The following is a 19,783-nucleotide window of genomic DNA, read 5'->3' on the forward strand; positions in this document are numbered from 1 at the left end:
TGAAGAAATTGTACCCCTAAGTGTAAAGCAAAACCTCACAAAGTTACAGTATATGTAAGAATATGTAAGACGTTATATGTATGTCATATGATACAGGGTTCTCAGGTTTTGAGCTCAGTTTGCAGTGAGCTTGTGAACTAGTCAAAATGCATGTGTTTCAGGCCCAATGCTTTATATGTAAGCTTTTCTAAGAAGCCAGTGCTGTGTTCTATGTGTATCCACAGGTGCATCATTGAGTTTGCTCATCATGTGCCTGTGCTGAGGACTTTTCAAGTTCTTCGTGTCTTGAAAATTATCCCTCTATTTCCTGGTATGTGCTGGTATGGCGGTCATGGCAGAAAACACTAATAAGCCACTTATTTACAAACCCATTTGAGACGTTTCCCTTCATCTTTACATACCCTTCACCATACCTAAAGATATCATGGTTTTATTCCAGTTAGCCTAATAGCGCAATGCAAATCAAACCAGCTATTAGGCTAACTGAAATAAAACCATGATATCTCTAGGTATGGTGAAGGGTATGTGATGTGGGCTATTTTAAATCCAAAGGCCAAGGGAACTTTATACTATATACACCACTTCCTTAGGTCAGACCATTCGCTCCCATGGATTTGACCATCACTGCTATTCGGACCACACTCAACTTTACCTATCTTAACCACCTGATGACTAGCGTTTCCCATCGGATTTCTGCATGCCTTAAGGATATTTCAGCCAGAATGAAAGATCGGCACCTTCAGCTTTATCTATCAAAAACTGAGCTTTTGGTGTTTCCAGCTAAAACCGCTATTCCCCAATAGATTAACATCCAGCTTGATGAATGAGGGAAAATACAACCTTTAACTGCACCAATTTTCTTTGCGAATGAATAATGTGTAGTAAATAAATAAATGTTCTTCCTTAAAATACAGGGGGCATAAGTAGCCTATATACACTCCTATGTTAAATTCACATAGAGGCAGGCAGATTTTTATTTTTAAAGGTCAGTATTATTTCATGGATCCAGGATACTATGCATCCTGATAAAGTTCCCTTGGCCTTTGGAATTAAAATAGCCCCACATCATCACATACCCTTCACCATAACTATGCCCATAGATTGGTATGGTTTTATTTCAGTAAGCCTAATAGCTGGTTTGATTTGCATTGAGAGATGATCTTATGGAAAGTACCCTATGCCAATCTCTAGGTATGGTGAAGGGTATGTGATGATGTGGGGCTATGTATGAGGTTGATGTGTAAGGGGTTCCTTCAACAACATAACTCCTTCCTCTTTATTCCTCCAATGTCTTTTGAAACCTAATGTAACCTTTGAAATCTTGTCTACAGGTCTGAAAACCACTGTTGGCGCACTGATCCAGTCTGTGAAGAAGTTAAGGGATGCAATGTTTATCATGCTGTTTGGTCTGGTTCTCTTCACCATACTGGGCCTCCAATTATTCATGGGCAACCTGCAGCAGAAGTGTGTCATATGGCCACTGGATCTCAATAGCACAAATGAGCACTTCGACTATGGGGCATTCCTCAACAATGGTATTCAGTCACCACTCATAAAATATGAGGGGCATTTTTACAATCCTGTGCATGTATATGCATAGTCAGAATAGTCAGAAAGAGTATTTTCACTAAATATGATCTAAAAGTGAAAATGTACCCTGCAGTTAACAGGGGCAGTACAGTGCATGTAAATCAATATGTCTTTTTTAAATGAATCACACTTCACATTTTCCTGAATGAATCTTCTGAATTTCTGAATTTCAAATCCTCATTGTCTAGCCAGTAACCATTACTTCCTGCCGGGTCGGTTAGACGCGCTGCTCTGTGGAAACAGCTCAGACAGTGGGTGAGTGTCTCATTCTCATGCTGTCTCAGTGTAGGTTGACATTATCCAGGGGTGAAACCAATCTGAGAGTCATCTGCGCTCTGTTCAGCGAAGGATTACGTGAAATCAAGTACAAAAGGTTCAAGAACAACACAGTTCAGGCAGTATATGACCTACACTGTCATCCTGATTAAAGATTTGGGATGCAGAATAATGATTTATCTGGTAGTCGTGCTGGTAGTGATTTATGTTTTTTTTATGTTTTCATTATGTTTTCTTTTCTCACTTTTGTACATTAGTTTAGGTGGTTTCTGTATACTGTCTGCATTTACTTTAGAAGTGTGATGTTATCTTTCTGTTTGCCAGTGTTTGCCCTGAAGGATACATCTGCCTCAAGGCAGGACACAACCCAAACTATGGCTACACAAACTATGACTCGTTTGGCTGGGCCTTCCTGGCTGCCTTCCGTCTGATGACGCAGGACTTCTGGGAGGATCTTTTTGTGATGGTTAGTTTAAAGACAAGCCCAGGCTCAGTAACAGTACATATGTCCATCTGCTTACAAATAAATGGCAAGAAGAAAGGATTTTTTCGTTTGTCAGTCATCTGTTTTCCAGTCCCTCTACATGTGCAAAGCCAGTTACAAATAAAGGAACAGTATGCCACTTACTTCTTTGAGGTTTTTACAGGAAGCTAGTTTAATCATCATCTTCAAATTTATAATTGTCCTGATTGTGTGTGTTCATGTGATGGACAGATCATACCCACCAGCCATCCAGTTTCTCCTCAGTGTAGGTCTGTGGTTCATGTTCAGGCAAGCATGTGAGAAAATCCAGTTAGCATGCTAGCTAACTTTTATCAGTGCTAACTGTGCTGTTTTTGGTGTTTGCAAGGCTGTTTTAGGTAGTGACCCCACTAGTTTTAGGCCAAATCTTCTTACTGCTTCTCTTAATTGAATTGACTTACAGACTCTCCGTGCAGTGGGAAAAACCTACACAATCGTCTACATGATCATGATGTTTGGCTCTCTCTATTTCATCAACCTCATTCTGGCAGTGGTTGCCATGGCGTATGTTGAGCAGAATGATGCTACCATTGCTGAGGCCAAAGAGAAGGAGGAGGAGTACGCCATGATTCTGGAGCAGCTGAAGAATCAGGAGGCTGAGGTCAGGGGTCAGAGATAAAATAGAGACTCCTATTTTACTTTTCCTTTAACAAACATGATGCCCCAAAGGACTCTTTCTTTATGAGTAAAATAAAAAAGATCTGCCACAAACTTATACTGTAGATATGACACAAATCTATGCTGTAAACACCCTGAAAGCTTTCCTTCAGAACCATTTAAGGTTCAAAAAAATAAACTGATTATTTATTATAAAGTAAACATTAAGTGACTGATAAATATGCTTACATGACAGAGACGAGGCAAAATAGCTGCCAACAATATACCCCTGTCGAATCGGTACAATAAGAGTGGAGGGACAGAGGATGAGCATACTGATGATGACCGAAGCCTTGGCAAGGATGGAGAGGTCAAGACAGCCCTAAAGGACGAGGAGGTGAGACACACATGTTTTTTTATAGGAGAAGCAGTAATCCAGCCTAGATCTAAATTCTGCATTGCTTGTCTTTGCCTTGTATGTGACTGATCGACTGTACTGTTACTTTTGGTTCTGAAGTACATTTGAAGACAAGTACTTTTGTACTTAAACTCAAGAGAAAATTCAAACACAAGTACAGGATTTATGTATTTCACCCACCACTGACTTTAGGTGCCAGGGATGCAAGAGGCGACAACCAGTGCTGTCAGTGCAGTGATAGCAGTGGAAAACACCATGGACGGTATCTATCTATCTATCTATCTATCTATCTAGCTATCTAGCTATCTATCTATCTATCTATCTATATATATCTGTCTATATCTATCTATCTGTATCTATCTAGTTCAGTGGTCCCCAAACTACGGCCCGCCAGCTCATTTTGGGTGGCCCCCCAAAACATGTCCGTAGTATATAGCATCCGGCCCGCACGGGAGTACGACATCGTCAAACTATAACCTGCGGAAATTACATTTTCTAGTTTAATTTGAGCTACATTTTACACTGATATGGCATGATGGCAATATAAAAACAGCTAACAATGGTATTAAATTGCAATAGCCTATGATTAAATGTAATGGAATATTCAACTAAGGTAGACTGCTGTTGTTCACAGCAACCGTAAATTGCTTAGTGCTGTGAATCCATTACATTTAATCATCTATTAGTACACTGTTATATTGACAACATGCTAAGCAATTTGACTGTCTTATCCATACACAACGACACAAGGACATGTCATTCTGATGGCACTGACATGTTCATTGACACAGATATTTACTTTTGAGAGATGAACTAAGAATTTAATTTGAGCAAGAGACTGACTTTTGCAGGTAATCCATGGTGTTTTGCTATTTGTACGAATTGTTATGAGAAATGCTCTTACTGTTTTGCAAATGTCGAGGATGTTTCAAGAAATGTACCAAAGCGACTAAGAAGAACTGTAATTGATAAATGTTTAGAATACTTTTGACCACTAGTAAAAATGGGGAAAAAAGACCAATTTGTTTTGTGGGTAGGCCTATTCAGCAGGGAACCAGTATAGTGCATTTTGACCAACATGACATTAGCCATTGAAAATTTAAAAAACAGCAGACATTTTTACAAAATCAGATGTATGAAATTGAAAGAATTGCTATTTGTTCAAAGTGGGGAGAAACTGCTTCAATGATGTGCACAAGTGATACGATGATATGGAGTTTGAACAAACAGTTTTGAGAATTACCATTCTGATCTGAGAAATGTGCCAAAGCAACTGAGAAAAACTGTAACATCATTTTCAATACAGTAAAAGAACAATCTACTCTTAAGGAAAATCTGTGTACTAATTTGTGTACTAGAATCAAGAAGACTTTCTGCAGTGTTAAATACACACCTCTTTTTAAAATGTTGACAGACCTTGAGGAACTTCAGAGGCCATGTTCCCCTTTGTGGTACAAGTTTGCAGACATCTTTCTTAAGTGGAACTGCTGTCCTCCCTTTAAGAAGTGGGTCTACTTTGTGATAATGGACCCATTTGTGGACCTGGGCATCACTATCTGTATTATGGTCAACACTATTTTCATGGCCATGGAGCACTATCCAATGACTCATGAGTTTGAGAATATGCTGTCAGTGGGGAACCTGGTGAGTGAAAAATAAAAAAAGAACAAAAACACACACTCAATTTGAGTACATGGACACATCATGACAGTCTATAACCTGGCTTGAAAATGTAGGAAAAGTATTAGTAAACCTTATGTATTCTGACAGGTATTCACTGGGATTCTAACAGTTGAGATGGTTTTCAAGCTCATCGCCATGGACCCCTATTATTACTTCCAAGTGCGCTGGAACATCTTTGACAGCATCATTGTGACCTTGAGCCTGTTGGAGCTGAGTCTGGCAGATGTCGAGGGCCTGAGTATGCTGCGCCTCTTCCGTTTGGTGAGCCCATTGCTTTCTCTCACAGTCAGGATCATGAAATTACTAACTCTGACTGTGGCAGTGTGGCGAGATTGCAATTATTTCAGTTTACCTTCACACTGATTTGTATGTGTGCACCATTGTGGCACTTTATTGAAACAAGTTGTAAAAAGGATGCAGTAACTGCATTAAACCACTTAAAAGGACATTAATGTCCAAGGGTTTTGGAAGTCTGTATTTTTTCTATCAAGCTGTGCTTTGTGTGTGTCTAGTTCATATCTATTATGTCAAGCATGAGTTAAACCCAGAAAATGTCTTAAAAAAGCACAATACACCTAATAATGTGGTTATGTACAGTATGTAGTAGTATGTATGTAGTAGCTTATGGTAAAGCAATGTCATGCTTTGTGATGGTGAATATTTTTCAAGTCAAGTCACATTTATTTATATAGCACTTTTAAAACAACTGATTTGTACCAAATTGCTTGGGGTTTGGACACAGATCCGCATCTTCAGACTGGCAAAGTTCTGGCCTGCCTTCAACCTGGTGCTCCGTATCCTCGCCAACTCTGTGAGTGTCCTAGGCAAACTGACTCTCATCCTTGGCATCACCGTATTCAGCTTTGCTGTGGTGGGCATGCAGCTGTTCGGCAAGAGCTACAGTGAATGTGTGTGCAAGATTGGACAGGACTGTGAGTTGCCCCGCTGGCACATGCAGGACTTTTTCCACTCCTTCCTCATCATCTTCCGCATCCTGTGCGGAGAGTGGATCGAGACCATGTGGGACTGCATGGAGGTGGCTGGTCAAGGCATGTGCATAGTCTTCTACATGATGGTCATAGTCATTGGTAAACTGGTGGTAAGTCTGTTCAGTTGGAAGCACTCAATCAACACTCCTATCATTGCATTCAGTTAAACTGAAAAAGGATATATGGAACAGTGTAATAGATTTTACTGATAGTCATAACAGATGAGACAATATAGGAAACTAGATGTACCGCATAGCTGTACAAAATATGACAGCCGCTCAGTCCTTTACATCCGTGCGTGTGCCTGTGTGCATGCATGCGTGTTTGTGTGTGTTTGCGTGTGGATGCGTCTATGTGTGTCTGTGTGTGTGTACTGTATGTCAATTTGTCTCCATCTTCTTATAGAGCCTGACGGATATGGGATTTTGAGGGCCGATACGATTTGAGTTTTTAAAAAACTGATAACCGATATATCTGCCGGTAGCCATTTTTAACAAACACAATGTAAAAATGTTCTCTCATAATAAGGTTCTAATCAACATAGGGCATTATGTATTTGAATAGGCCTAACTATCGTGTTTCCTAATGAAAGGCTCTTCATATACAGTAATTTGTTTTATTGTATAGAATAGAAAGAATAGTAAGAATAAAAGAGGTCTTTGTTCTGTGATAACTACATTGCCACAAACTACACTGTGAGCAGTTTATGCTTAATGACTCCCCCTTTATGCAAGCTAAACATTTTACAAATATGATCAGTTACTTTACTTTAAGCCTTTGAAGCCTAAACAATGCTCTTCCTTACTTGAAACGCCTTTGTTGAAATGCAAGAAATTGAAGACTGAAACTATGGTGTAGTAGTGGGTGTTTGGGAATGAACATTAGCTCAGATACTCACATTTATTATAGACTTTTTGTGGTCTTAATGCAACATTTTACAAAGCACTGACAGGGCCACCAAGGAGTCAACAGCAGAGAAACCTATTTAGCAAGCAGAAATGTCCCAGTGTTCAGGATGCATCATAGACAGGTTATTTTTCATGTATATCTTCCAACAGCAAACCAGCAAACCTAACGTTAGCGAACGTTAGAGTTGTGGCTAACTAACTTAGTTCCTGTCAGTATGGTCCGAAAAGAATGAGATGGCAGTCGAAAGAGACAAATACAGTGCTGTTATCAATTTGCTCGGTATAACCGAGTTTATGTTTCTCAAATACACCAACAATCAAACTAGCCTCCATCACTCAACCAATGCTAACGTTAAACATTTTTTACCTATGGACATAACATTAAGCTGGTGTAACATTAACGTTCCCGCAGTAAAAATCAAGAATGTCCGATAAACATTCTCAGGTTTATTTCGGCTTCAAGAAGAAATGGGAATTTAATTTCACCTGAAAATCATCCTACCTACGTGAAACCGTAAGCTAGTTTTGCGTTGTCGGTGTAGGAAGTCACAGTGAAATAAAACCAGAGCCTGTTTACCAAAACCAAGTCAAGTAATGCATGTGTGTCTTGCAGAAAGACGTTCTGCCATCTGGTGGACAAACTATGCAACGCCAATACTGGAAATGCAGCCTAAATGAAGGATCAATATTCAGTTTTCCTTTTTTTAAAAACAATTTATCGACCGTTATAATTGTCGTTACCGATAGTTTGGAAAATGCCTAATTTCGGCCGATAATAACGGCCCGCCAATAAATCAGTCGGGCTCTAATCTCCTACTCCATCCCCTACTCTTGCAACTTTTGTGTATGTTTGTATGTGTGTGTCTGTGCGTGAGTGTGTGTGCGAGCATGCGTGTGAGTGTGTTTGTGTGCGTGCCTGTGTGTGTGTGTGTGTGCCTGTGTGAGTGTGTGACTGTGTGCGCGCGTGTGTGTGCGCGTGTGTTTATGTGTGTGTTTTAAGGGTGTCACGATTTCGATTTTATTTCGAAATCGATCGAAATTACATCTCAATCTCGAACTTCGAACTTAAAAGTAGAATCGACGATGCAGCCACACCCCCAATGTCACGTCCAGCGTGTATACCAAGACGCACAAACACACATGCACGTGCTGAACTGCAGCGTCAACACTCCTCTAATTTTAGGCTACAGCCAGTTAAAATATAGGCCTACACACCAACCTACCGAAATCAAAGCCCCTCTTGCTACTTTGAAATCACCGGTGTGGAAGCAAAGATTGTTAAGGCGGTGGAAGTATTCGTTCATTCACGTCAATTAAAACTAACTTAGCCTACTCAACTTAGCAAGTGAAAAGATGGTCTAATTACAGTCCAAAGTTACTTTAAGGCTTAAAATGCATATTTATAAGTACATATTCCATGAACACTAACCTTGGGTCTCTTCGGAGTGTGCTGAAACAATCAAATTAACATTCTGTGTTGTTTCATTTTACTATGTTCACGTCTCTGTTTTAGCCTAAAGTTAGTTCTGTTTACATTACAACCTCGCGGTTGGAACGGTTCAAAGCGGTTTCAAAATAAAAGCCCCCCGAAAAAGAAAAGGCCAAAAAGAGTAAATAACATATAAGGAATGCATTAATAGTAATATTTTAAAAAGATCGAAAATCGAATTGAATCGTGACTTTAAAATCGAAAATTACATCGAAATGAGGATTTGGAGAATCGTGACACCCCTAGTGTGTTTGTGTGTGCGTATCTGTGCGTGTGAGTGTGTGTGTGTGCATGTGTGCGAGCATACGTGTGAGTGTGTTTGTGTGCGTGCCTGTGTGTGTGTGTGTGTGTGTGCCTGTGTGAGTGTGTGACTGTGTGCGCGCGTGTGTTTGTGTGTGCGTATCTGTGCGTGTGGATGTGTGTGTGTGTATGTGTGTGTGCATGCGTGTATGTCTGTGCGTGTGGATGTGAGTGTGTGTGTGCTTGTATGTGTGTGTGTATGTGTGCATGTGTGTGTTTATATGTGTGTGTGTGTGCTTGTATGTGTGTGTGTGTGTGTGTATGCGTGCATGTGTGTATTTATGTGTGCTTGTGTGTGTGTGTGTGTGTGTGTGTGCGTGCATATGTGTGTGTTTATATGTGTGTGTGTGTGTGTGTGTGTGTTTGTGAGAGAGAGTGTGTGAGACAGTCCAAGACCGGATTTCCCGAAAGCATCGTAAGCCTAAGATGGTCGTAAAGTCCCTCTTACGAACGTCTTAAGATTTGCCGACTGTTTCCCAAAACCATCGTAGCTTAAGAGCGCCGTGAAAACACTCGTAGATCTATGAGTGATCTAGAGTTCTCGTTACCAGCTAAGAGCGTCTTAACAGGTACTGTACTTCTCACTGAGGTCACCAACAGGACATACAGGGGAATTACAACTTACATGATCCAGCTTACGTTCCCATTCTTTATTGTATTTACTTGTGATGAATCAGATTTTAGCGTGCAAAATAGCATAGCCTACATTTAATGGTCATAATAATGTGATTAAAAGCGGACAATAATGCAATGAAGTTATGAAATGAGACTTTGCCAGAATAGTCTGCCATTATCTTTGTGTAAGTGTAGGCTATCTTTTATTAGGCCTATGAGTTAAAAGCAGAGAAAGAAACAAGTATTGTAGTCTGTGCTGCATCAAAATCTAAGCCTACACATTTCCTCATTTCCTCGACTTCTTTCTTATCTTCAAACGTGTGACACCGCGAAACATTATTGCACGGTGCAACAATCTAATCTTAAATAATTACAATTATTTATGTCTGTGAGTGGTATATAGCCTACATGGGATGCTTAGGCCTACATGCAGATGTCAAAGTGTTTCTATTTTCGTATTGATGTGAATTAATGTGTAGATCCAAAGTTTAAATGGTAGGCCTAGCTGTGATGTGCAGTCACCTGACATCACCATCAAATTAGAGGATATTTCAGAACTATTAACGTGGACAGTCCACTCAGTGCACGCATGTTCGAAAAACCAAACAAACGATCTTAAGATGAATCGTAGAAAACCCTCGTAAGTACGTGTCTCCATCGTTATCGGGAAACTGGGCCTTGCCTTCTCTCCTCTCCTCATCTTCCCCTACCAGTAACTCTTCGCTCAACACCACCATCTACAGGCCGATGGGTGTAGTCACTAAATGTACACATAATTTCATTGATTTTATGGCCCCCCAATGGATGAAATTCTATGAAACTTGGCATACCCCCAGAGGATGTCAGGTTAATCATACTCATGAAATTTGGTGCAGTTCAGGACATCTCAACTGAAGATAGGGATTTAGCGATTTAAGCAGAATAATGTTGCATTTAGTTTTTTTACCGAGGGGGGGGGGTGCAAATCACAAATGAGTAGTTATGGGGTAGGTTGATGCGGGCCCTTGAGACCAACATACCATACACAACATCCCACCACCCCCCCTCCCCAAATTATTTTTTTCCATAAAAGTCTAGTGGGACTACTACATGCCCACCAAGTTTCATGTGCCCCAGTGTTTTGGTGTCCAGGGTATCGTTGACCAAAATTTCAGGAAGTAGATGACTTTAACAATCCCTATATGACCGCTACGCTAACGGTCATAATAAGTGTAGAGGTATACAAGTATTTTGGGGGAAGGAGGAGGCACACTTACTCATGGTAACCAGAGGGATGGCAAAAAAATACTTTTGACAGATGGTTCATGGACGTTCTGTTCTTTTAAAAAGCCAGATGGGGGCCAGTGAACAGCACTTCGACCTTGAGCAGGGTGCTAGTGGTTGTGTCTAACAAACTGCAGGCTCTGAGAAAGCCCAGGACCTGAAGAAAATAATGCAGTTCAGATGTAATGAGCACATGGGGCACTACTTTACAGCCAGAACAAAGTGATGTTTACTTTACATGCTTTGGGTTGAGAAGAATCTCTGCTCCAATATTTGGAAGTGATGTCATTCAGAAGTCTTTTAATATACCGCACATCTAAATGTACCTATATATTGGCCTCTGATAAAGTATCAGGAGGATCCTTGGAAGTATGCTATACCTGTAATCCTCCTTGACCATTAATGGCATTACATTTGGACGAAGGTGTCTCCTTAGACAGGGAAGTGGCGTAACTGTGAGGTGGTAAACACTGAGTCAAGATAAAAACTTTTTCGTTTCAATTTCACCAGATATCCACCATGACAGGTTTTTATTCTAATGAACAATTGAATCCCCTTGGCATTAGAGGGCTTTATATTTATGTTTTGACCAAAGTGATTTACAGTATATAAACATTACATTGTTCATTAAAAATAATAGTTTCAAATAAAGTCAAGAAGGCATAATAATAATAATATTAATAATAACAACAATAATTATAATGATTTAATACACACACATCTCTTGTCTACATGAACAAACATGCTTTGTAACTTCTGTTCCTGCCCAGCTTCTGAACCTCTTCCTGGCCTTGCTGTTCAGCTCCTTCAGTGGAGATAACCTGGCCCCACTGGACGGTGATGAACAGAACAACCTCCAGATCGCCATTGGGAGAATCACCTGGGCCAAAGTCTTTATCATTGGGTATGTTAGGAGGCTTCTTGGGCTGAAACCCAAAAAGGGTTGGGGGGGAGATGAGGATCACATCAACAACTTGGTTCTGAAGCATCTGGACTCAGACAAGCCTAAGCTAAAGAAAGTGGACAACAAGCAGGGCGCCAGCGATGATGGATCCTTTCTGAACACTCCCGTCCTCAACGTGCCGATCGCCAAGGGAGAGTCAGACTTTGACACTTACGATGATGATGGTACTTCAGGGAATGAGCATAAGGCAGAAGATGATGAGAAAACTAAGGTGTAAATCTCTCTCTCTCTCTCTCTCTCTCTTCATTCGTGAGTGTTTCTGTGGTCATAGTGTGTGGTTTGCTTCTGATTCACAATGAGATGTAACCAGATGTATGATGTAAAAAGCAAATGTTATTAAACAGCCATTAGCTACATACAAGTTGTCATTGAAGCTTGATCAGGTGCACTATGTAAGCCTGGAGCACAGCAACATCTGTCACAATTTGTCACCTGGACATTGTCGCTACCCGTTTTGAAGCTAGAATAAATTGACACCGTATTTTGGAGGTTTTAGTTATGGGCTATAATGGCTGGCCATAGTGGCAAAGCGGATGACATCTAATAACATTTGTGTCACCCCTATGGCAATGCTGATAACTTGGCTAACTGTATTTGCTCATTTAAAATGATGAGCAATAAGTGCAAACATTGATGGTTCCGTGCAAAGCTCCCACAAACCACATGATCGCTTTAGTTTATGAACAAGACACTTTGCGATTTTTCACATAGATCTCTGTTGTTCCTGTGCCGCCATGTTCCTGCCCCCAGAGTATAGTGTTTTTTGTACTGACAGTACTCGTGACCTCGAGAAACGGAGATCTATGTGAAAAATCGCCAGATTTCCCCTTTAAGGTCCTAGAGTTTACTGTAATATGCTATGCTTATATTGTCTATGCTGTACTGTACTGTTATATTATCACAAATATTTTACAAGTTACAGTTGACTTGACAACCCATGCTGCTGGCCTCAGGTAAGAGTATTAAATGTTTGGTGTCTGTCTCCATGTTACAGCAGGAGGATCATGCAGATAACTGTTCAAAAAGCAGTATGGTGGACAAGGGTCCTGCTATAAAGGAGATGAAGGAAGAGAAAAGGGCGGACTTGCCTCAGCCTCAGGAGTGCCTCACCGAGAGTAAGTCCCACAGTCACTAGCGATGTGATTAATATGCGTCCAGTTGTCCATTCTGTGTTCTTAATGCATAACGGTACATTATATGACCGCCACATGGTGTGATCACCATACTAAAAAGTAACCAAAACTAATGAGATTGGAGGGTGAAGATGGGAATACTGTTTGCAATGCAAATGTCACTGTGGCTCTTATTGTCTGGAATAATACAGTGTATTAAAGGTCATCTGTGTAACGTTTTCAGTTGTTTGTTAACAAAATCAACATTTCCCATAATAAATGTGGCGCCATTCATGTTTAATTACCACCACTACCAAATCGAAGCATACCTATTGGCTTTGAAATCCTCATTTACATCAACATAGTGCACTGTCGACTCACCATGTACATGCGCCATTTTAAAATAACAGTGGCCAGCAAGGGACATATGCGAAATACAGCTCAGTCTTTGGCTTCTGCATGCATAGAAAAAACATTAGCTTGGATTCATCTGCAGAATGTCCTTACATTCAGCAATGTAAGTTATGAACCCATTTTCTAAGTCAAAAATACAAATTGTATTTTCCAACGAAATAAATAAAGAGAAAATTGTTTGATCTGTCACCATCTCACTTGATCTCTGGTTTCTAGACCCAGAGACAGATGACAAGCTAACCTAACATAGTTTTGCTAGAACTAGCAGACTACCACAAAGTTGCTGAACGTGTGTTATTACAATATACAATATACAAGTGTAACCAAAGTCCTTAGCTGCTACCAAGCTAGCGAACATAACAAGCCGTTCCCATTCCCTTTCCGTTTACTGTGCTAACGTTAGCTAGCTCGATTAACAGACAAAATGAAACCAAAAGAGTGTTTCATTGGCATCACACACAAGCAATGGCAATAAAATAGTACACAAAACTTTATTAATTTCTTGTTATTGCTTATTCAGAGAGAGGTTTATGCTTTGACCTGCCTAGGAGTCCAGAACTAGTGCCAGTTTTGATGTGTGACGGCTCCCGTTCTTAACAAGGCAGCGCTTGACATGTTGGTTGCTATATAACTCCTAACCACTAGATGGGAGAATTTCTTACACAGGGAGGCTTTAATGGTGTGTAAAGCCAGAGCCCGTCTACGGAGAGCCTTGGCACTTCCTATTAAGCCCCATTGCATCGAAGTTGGTTGCAGTTCCATTAGAATTCCACTGGGGGTGATCGCAGGCGAGTGCAGGTTGAATGGGGGTCTATGGAGCTAGACGACTAAATGTATCTCTTTCACCTGCTTGTCGTGGAAGAATCGTAGTTTTTATTGTAGTTTATGCAAGTTCAATATAGATTTTAGATCTAAAGTTGAATGAACGAGTAGTTATGTCCTTTTCATTTCTTACAGGTTGGGTCGTTGTTGCCCATATCACGCTAGTATTGTGCTAATGAATGACGTCATTGACATATTTTAAAGGCTTTTTAGAAGACTTACGTGACTTCAAAAAATATAACAATCAACAGTGTGTATTTTCTTTGCCTCTCCTAGCGAATGCAACATTCAAATTACTACTCAAAAAATTATATCCAGAGAAAAGTGGATATTGAGGGGTAAAGCTCCATAGACCTCCATGCATTCTGCACTCGCCTGCGAGCGCCCTCAAGTGGAATCTGAGGAGGAACTGCACCCAGTCCAGAAACCGGAAGTAATCAGACAGTGCCAATTCTCTTCCTATTAGACATTCTCTGGTAAAGCCTTAACAACTTTGTGACGGTCTAGCTACGACCGCACATGACTGGTGAACTGTCAGCACTCGTCCTCTACACATCAGCTGATATTTGTGCACACACACACCACACACTCGTACATGGGCCATTGCTATGTGGGTAACACTTTTTTTAAGATGTGTAAGAAACAACACAACATGGAGCTATTAGCAATGGTGGCACATTTATTGTTTGTCTGAATTAGACACAAGTTTGAATGTTTGTCAACCGATCTACCGATTCGCGTTCATGGCGTCCTCTCGTTCCAGCTTCTGAAGGTCGGGTGGCAAAGGCATAGACAGTAAAAGAAAAGGAGGGCCGCCTGGATCGCATGGACTGTTTATTGTTTCCGGGCGGTATTGGAACGTTCCATTAGGTTAATTGATTGTGGGGTATTTCGAGACGGAACTGATCAAGCCGCATCGATGATTAGTCTTTCCACATGTAACCAAGTTTATTATTTAACAATGTATTTAGCTCATTCTGCTAGTGACAAATGATATATGCTTGTGGCCCAGGGTCTGTCTTGTCTATTGTGTGTTAATTGATTGTTTAGTGTTTACCTGTCTATGTTAAATGGTGCTGGCCACCAGATATATGTTCCCCTCTGTCTTGTCTTATCTGGCCTATGTGATGTGTAGGGTACTGTAGAGTACTATGACTGTTACAATGCTGCTGTATTTTGATTAGAAGCTAAAGCAGATCTTTCATACTGGTTCAATCTTGCAAGATTAGATGCTAAAGCAGATTTTTCATACTGGTTCAATATCGCAATTTTGGAAGATTATTATAAAAGAAATTCTGTGCATTTTTCTATGGACTCTTCTGCTTGGTTGTTCGAGCCAAGCCGAATAATAAATTACTGTCCATCTTCACTACTGTCTCTGCTTCTTTGGCCACACCCACATTTGTTAATGGTAACTTCCGCTCGGTTCCATTACAAACTTATTAACAACCTAATTATAAATCATTTATAAACCCTTTAGAAGTGTATATTTTTGTGGTACCTTTAGAAAGAGCATTTACAAAGCCCCCTCTTCTCTTTCTTGTTCCCTGTTCACAGATTGTATCCACTGCTGTCCTTGCCTGGCCCTCGATATCACCCAGGGTAAAGGGAAATCCTGGTGTACCTTTCGGCGCACATGCTATTCCATAGTGGAGAACAAGTACTTTAAGGGCTTCATTATTTTTGTGATCCTGCTCAGCAGTGGTGCTCTGGTAAGCTGGGATTTAAATATCATCATTGCACATTTGAGTTAGATTCAGAAACAGTTTATTGGCCAAGTGTATCGATACACACATTATGTACTCTTCATATTGGCACATGCAATAAATCTGGCTCCAGTTATTTGTCAAGAATACCATACATGTATGCTAATGCTACTGTTGTCTGAATGGACAAATTGCATATTCCCTGTAATTTTCAACTTGTCATCGGAAATGCCCACAATCAACCTTTTCACATTTACATGACGTAAGCAAAGTGCAGCGCAAGCGGCATTTTGCCGCTTTGCCGCTCTTGCCTGTGCCGCGGCCGAAGTTTGACCATGTTGAACTTTGGCGGCGGCGCGCTGTAAATCATGGGTATTTTTCGCTGAGCCCGGCAGCAAGCACAACAAAAATCTTTGGAACATTACCTCAACCAAGACCAACCTAGCGGCGAGCGCAGCACATGCTTAACGGCTCGTGTCCATTATCGCGTCAAAGCCCACCGCGCCGCACATAGCCCATTGATTTCCTATGGAGAGCGGCAAGGCGTGGTTTACGCTTCCGCAATGCACCTTGGGAAGGCGGCGCGGCCATTCGAACAGAGGCGGCGCGTCAAGAAGTTGGGCTCGGCTGAACTTTATGCAAATGAGAGCGGTTAACGCGAGGCGGTTAGCCAATGAAAGTACATCTTCGGTAAACAAGTTCTGTCCTTTGCTCTAGTCTTCCAATCTGGAACAATAGCCTGCCAGAAAGATTTGTTCCGCCTGATAATCGTGTAGGTTTTATGAAAATATATTAAGCTATATAGTGGCGAAGAAGTTAAGTTTAGAACAAGTTCGCCACTGCACCCTATCAAAAAGACCTTGTTGGCGACTTAAACCAAGACAGAAGGTCCTTTGACGAACCATGTCAGTGATATTTGTGAGTGTTTCAATAAAATATGTTAACAGTAGTAGGCTACCTCCACTTTTGTAGCCTACGTTAGCTGGCATTGTGTAATTAAATAAAAAAAAAATGTTACACCATATACTTTAGCCTATACACGCCCACAAGCGGCGACGGGAGAGAGGGCTAGGCGTCTGCAAGCGTCTACGACACGTTTTTTACCTCCAGGCGCTCAAATTAAAATGTTTCCCTATGGAACATTGCGACTGACCGTTACAACGAACCTTGCGTTTATTCAAACTTGAGACGCTCAGCCGTGGTCTACTGGTTAGCGCTTGATGCCCCTGATGCACTAGCATGCGATGCGAACTCCCCAAATCGCAACGCTACCCTCCATGAAAACGCTTTGATGGGCATTCCCTTTTGTAGATGTGTGGAAACGGCAGGGCAAGAGCAGGTAGCCTAGTAAACAACCAAACAAAAATGTTTCCCTCCACTATTTTGAAATTACAGAGGGAAAGTCACATCTATAAATTAGTTTGCAAGTTGGGCGGTCATTTCAATCATGAAGTTGTCCCTGTAGGATTCTAGCCACACATCATACAAACACGGAAATGTAGACACTGCTATGATTATTTTTTCTCATCTGACATGTTTCTGTAAGTTGGCGGTAACCACACTACCGGAAAATTAGGTTTTGTTTAGGCTACGTGATGATGGACCTCCCCTGCGTTTTGCTCTACTATTGGATACTCGCCTCGCGATGGACGGATTCATTTGCATAAAGTTGGGGATTGCTGAACTTTTTGACGCGCCGCAGCCACAGCACTCGTCGCACCGCATACCCAGAATCGTATGCGGGTGCGGAATTCGCTTCTCATAGAAATGAATAGGGATACTGCGTCGCGGTGTTCGCATCGCATGCTAGTGGATCACCGGCGTCAGACTTGTAACCGGAGGGTTGCCGGTTCAAACCCCATCCAGTAGGCATGGCTGAAGTGCCCTTGAGCAAGGCACCTAACCCCTCACTGCTCCCCGAGCGCCGCTGTTGTTGCAGGCAGCTCACTGCGCCAGGACTAGTGTGTGTTCACTTTGTGCTGAGTGTGTTTCACTAATTCACGGATTGGGATAAATGCAGAGACCAAATTTCCCTCACGGGATCAAAAGAGTATATATACTTATACTTAATTAAAAAATAGACTTTTGAGGTCGCATGTTTGGATGGTTGCTTTAATTTTGGAAATCAAATCCAGTATGTAACATTGTCGTTGCGGGTGGGAGCATGACACTTTTCGTCACTGAAAATTGACAATGGACTGTACGAAATCTGATTGTTTATTGGGAAATTACCCATAGTGTTAATATATTGTATGCTATTTCGCAGGCCTTTGAGGACATCTACATTGCAGAAAGACAAACCCTTAAGATAATTCTGGAGTATGCCGATCAGGTGTTCACATGTATCTTCATTGTGGAGATGCTCCTCAAATGGGTAGCTTATGGCTTCAAAGTATATTTTACCAATGCCTGGTGCTGGCTGGACTTCCTCATTGTTGATGTAAGTGTTATTTGAAGCTGAATATTGGCATATTTATTTTAGGGCTGCAGCTTACAATGATTTTCAGAATTGAATAATATGTTATTTATTTTCTTGATTCATTAATTACTTGCTTGTCTTATAATATGTCAGAGAATTGTGGAAAATTACGTCCGGAATTGCCTTGTTTTGTCCACATATATTCAGTTTACCATTATGAGTAAAATAAACCAGAAAATATATGAATTTGGGAAGCTGGGATCAGAGAAGTTTTAGTTGTTTTAATTTCCAATCGACTACCAACATAACTGGTGATGAATTAAATGGTAGACAACGAATAAATTAATTGTTGCAGCACTAGTTTAGTTAGTGTGTTCTCTATTGAAACAAGACTATCTCTCCACTCTGTAACATTTTGGACTCGGGTCGAGTTACATGGATACTCTTTAAGACACACTGGTTGTACCAACCACACCCTCAGTGCAGCATAAAGCACCAGTGTATGGGACTAGTGCTTCATATTCAGTATGTTTATATGACACTCGGAAAAATATAATTATTTTTATGTTAGGCTGACCAAAAACTTTTTAAATGCATGTAAATATGTTAGTCCATCAGGCAAAATCAAAGTTCTTTTGGCCAGACTAACACACCCAGGTTGAATAGCTCCTGCATTCAGTATTTTTTAACTGGTGGGTCGGGACCCAAATTACGAGTTAGATAAAAAGGATACTGTACATAACCTTCTCTTCTCGGATCGTGCAATAACTAATCTGAAACCGCTCCCTTTTTAGCCAGAAAACTTGCCAAACATCTTTTGTCTTATAAGGTGTGTTTTGTTCTCCTATAGTCCTATAGTTGCTTTGGCTGTTGACCAGGTTATCTGTTATCCACTCTTAACTCTGTCTTATCTTAGGTTTCCATTATCAGACTGATGGCCAACATCCTGGGTTACTCAGAGCTGGGGGCAATGAAGTCCTTAAGAACCCTCAAAGCCCTGAGACCCCTCAGAGCCCTCTCCAGATTTGAAAACATGAGGGTGAGTTTTGTAAAGTAGGATACTTGTTGTGAAACTTGTGACTTATACCGAAAAATCGCTAAGATTGCCCTGAAGTACAAAACAACAAATCAATCACAATAGCAAATCACAAAAGACAACGACAAATAGGAAAACACAATAACAAAATATAACCGCAAGCGGCAATGGCGGGCCCAAGCACCTCCGGTCCGCAACCCGTGACATTTCGGAACCCAAGAAAGCACCGACATGGTGCGTTTGTGAACTGTGCGTAGTTGTTGTGTGTGCTATTCGTTTTTGCGTGTTATTTTCTAGCACATTTACTTGCCTGGCCAGGTGGGGGCGCCATGCAAGGCAGGCCCATTGGGCGTCATCATAATCATAATATATATTAACCTGAGAAATTTCAGACCATTAATTTTAAGCAAAGAACATTTCTGGCACATTTCCTGTTTGCTAGCATTGCATCCTGCTATGCTAGGCATGTGAGTTACACATGTGAATATCAACAAAATAATATCCAATATTTTATAATATAATATAATTTTATAATATATAATCCAATAAATATATAAATGCATTGTCCATTTCTGGCACATTTCCTGCTTGGCCAGGTGGTGGCGCTATGCCAGACAGGCCCATTGAGAGTCTGGATGTCATCATAATCATAATATCTA

The 19,783-nt window shown here is 40.9% G+C and overlaps 1 protein-coding gene across 1 annotated transcript in view; it reads left to right on the plus strand.

Moving 5' to 3' along the window:
- The window catches only part of LOC143102350 (sodium channel protein type 4 subunit alpha B-like), an 81,947-nt gene that overhangs the window by 14,552 nt on the left and 47,612 nt on the right, over positions 1-19,783 (plus strand). The window contains exons 6-20 of the mRNA XM_076265880.1: positions 225-310; positions 1,332-1,535; positions 1,779-1,845; positions 2,191-2,332; positions 2,793-2,990; positions 3,243-3,383; positions 3,597-3,666; positions 4,819-5,048; positions 5,175-5,348; positions 5,830-6,186; positions 11,422-11,826; positions 12,610-12,730; positions 15,521-15,675; positions 17,936-18,109; positions 19,005-19,127. Coding sequence (XP_076121995.1) covers positions 225-310; positions 1,332-1,535; positions 1,779-1,845; positions 2,191-2,332; positions 2,793-2,990; positions 3,243-3,383; positions 3,597-3,666; positions 4,819-5,048; positions 5,175-5,348; positions 5,830-6,186; positions 11,422-11,826; positions 12,610-12,730; positions 15,521-15,675; positions 17,936-18,109; positions 19,005-19,127 — 2,647 coding nt within the window. The remainder of the gene's footprint in view (positions 1-224; positions 311-1,331; positions 1,536-1,778; positions 1,846-2,190; positions 2,333-2,792; positions 2,991-3,242; positions 3,384-3,596; positions 3,667-4,818; positions 5,049-5,174; positions 5,349-5,829; positions 6,187-11,421; positions 11,827-12,609; positions 12,731-15,520; positions 15,676-17,935; positions 18,110-19,004; positions 19,128-19,783) is intronic.

Source organism: Alosa pseudoharengus, unplaced genomic scaffold, assembly GCF_046254945.1.
Source record: "Alosa pseudoharengus isolate Yale_2024_CS ecotype anadromous, Long Island Sound unplaced genomic scaffold, YU_APseudo_1.1 YU_APseudo_1.1_scf_4, whole genome shotgun sequence".
NCBI lineage: Eukaryota > Metazoa > Chordata > Actinopteri > Clupeiformes > Clupeidae > Alosa > Alosa pseudoharengus.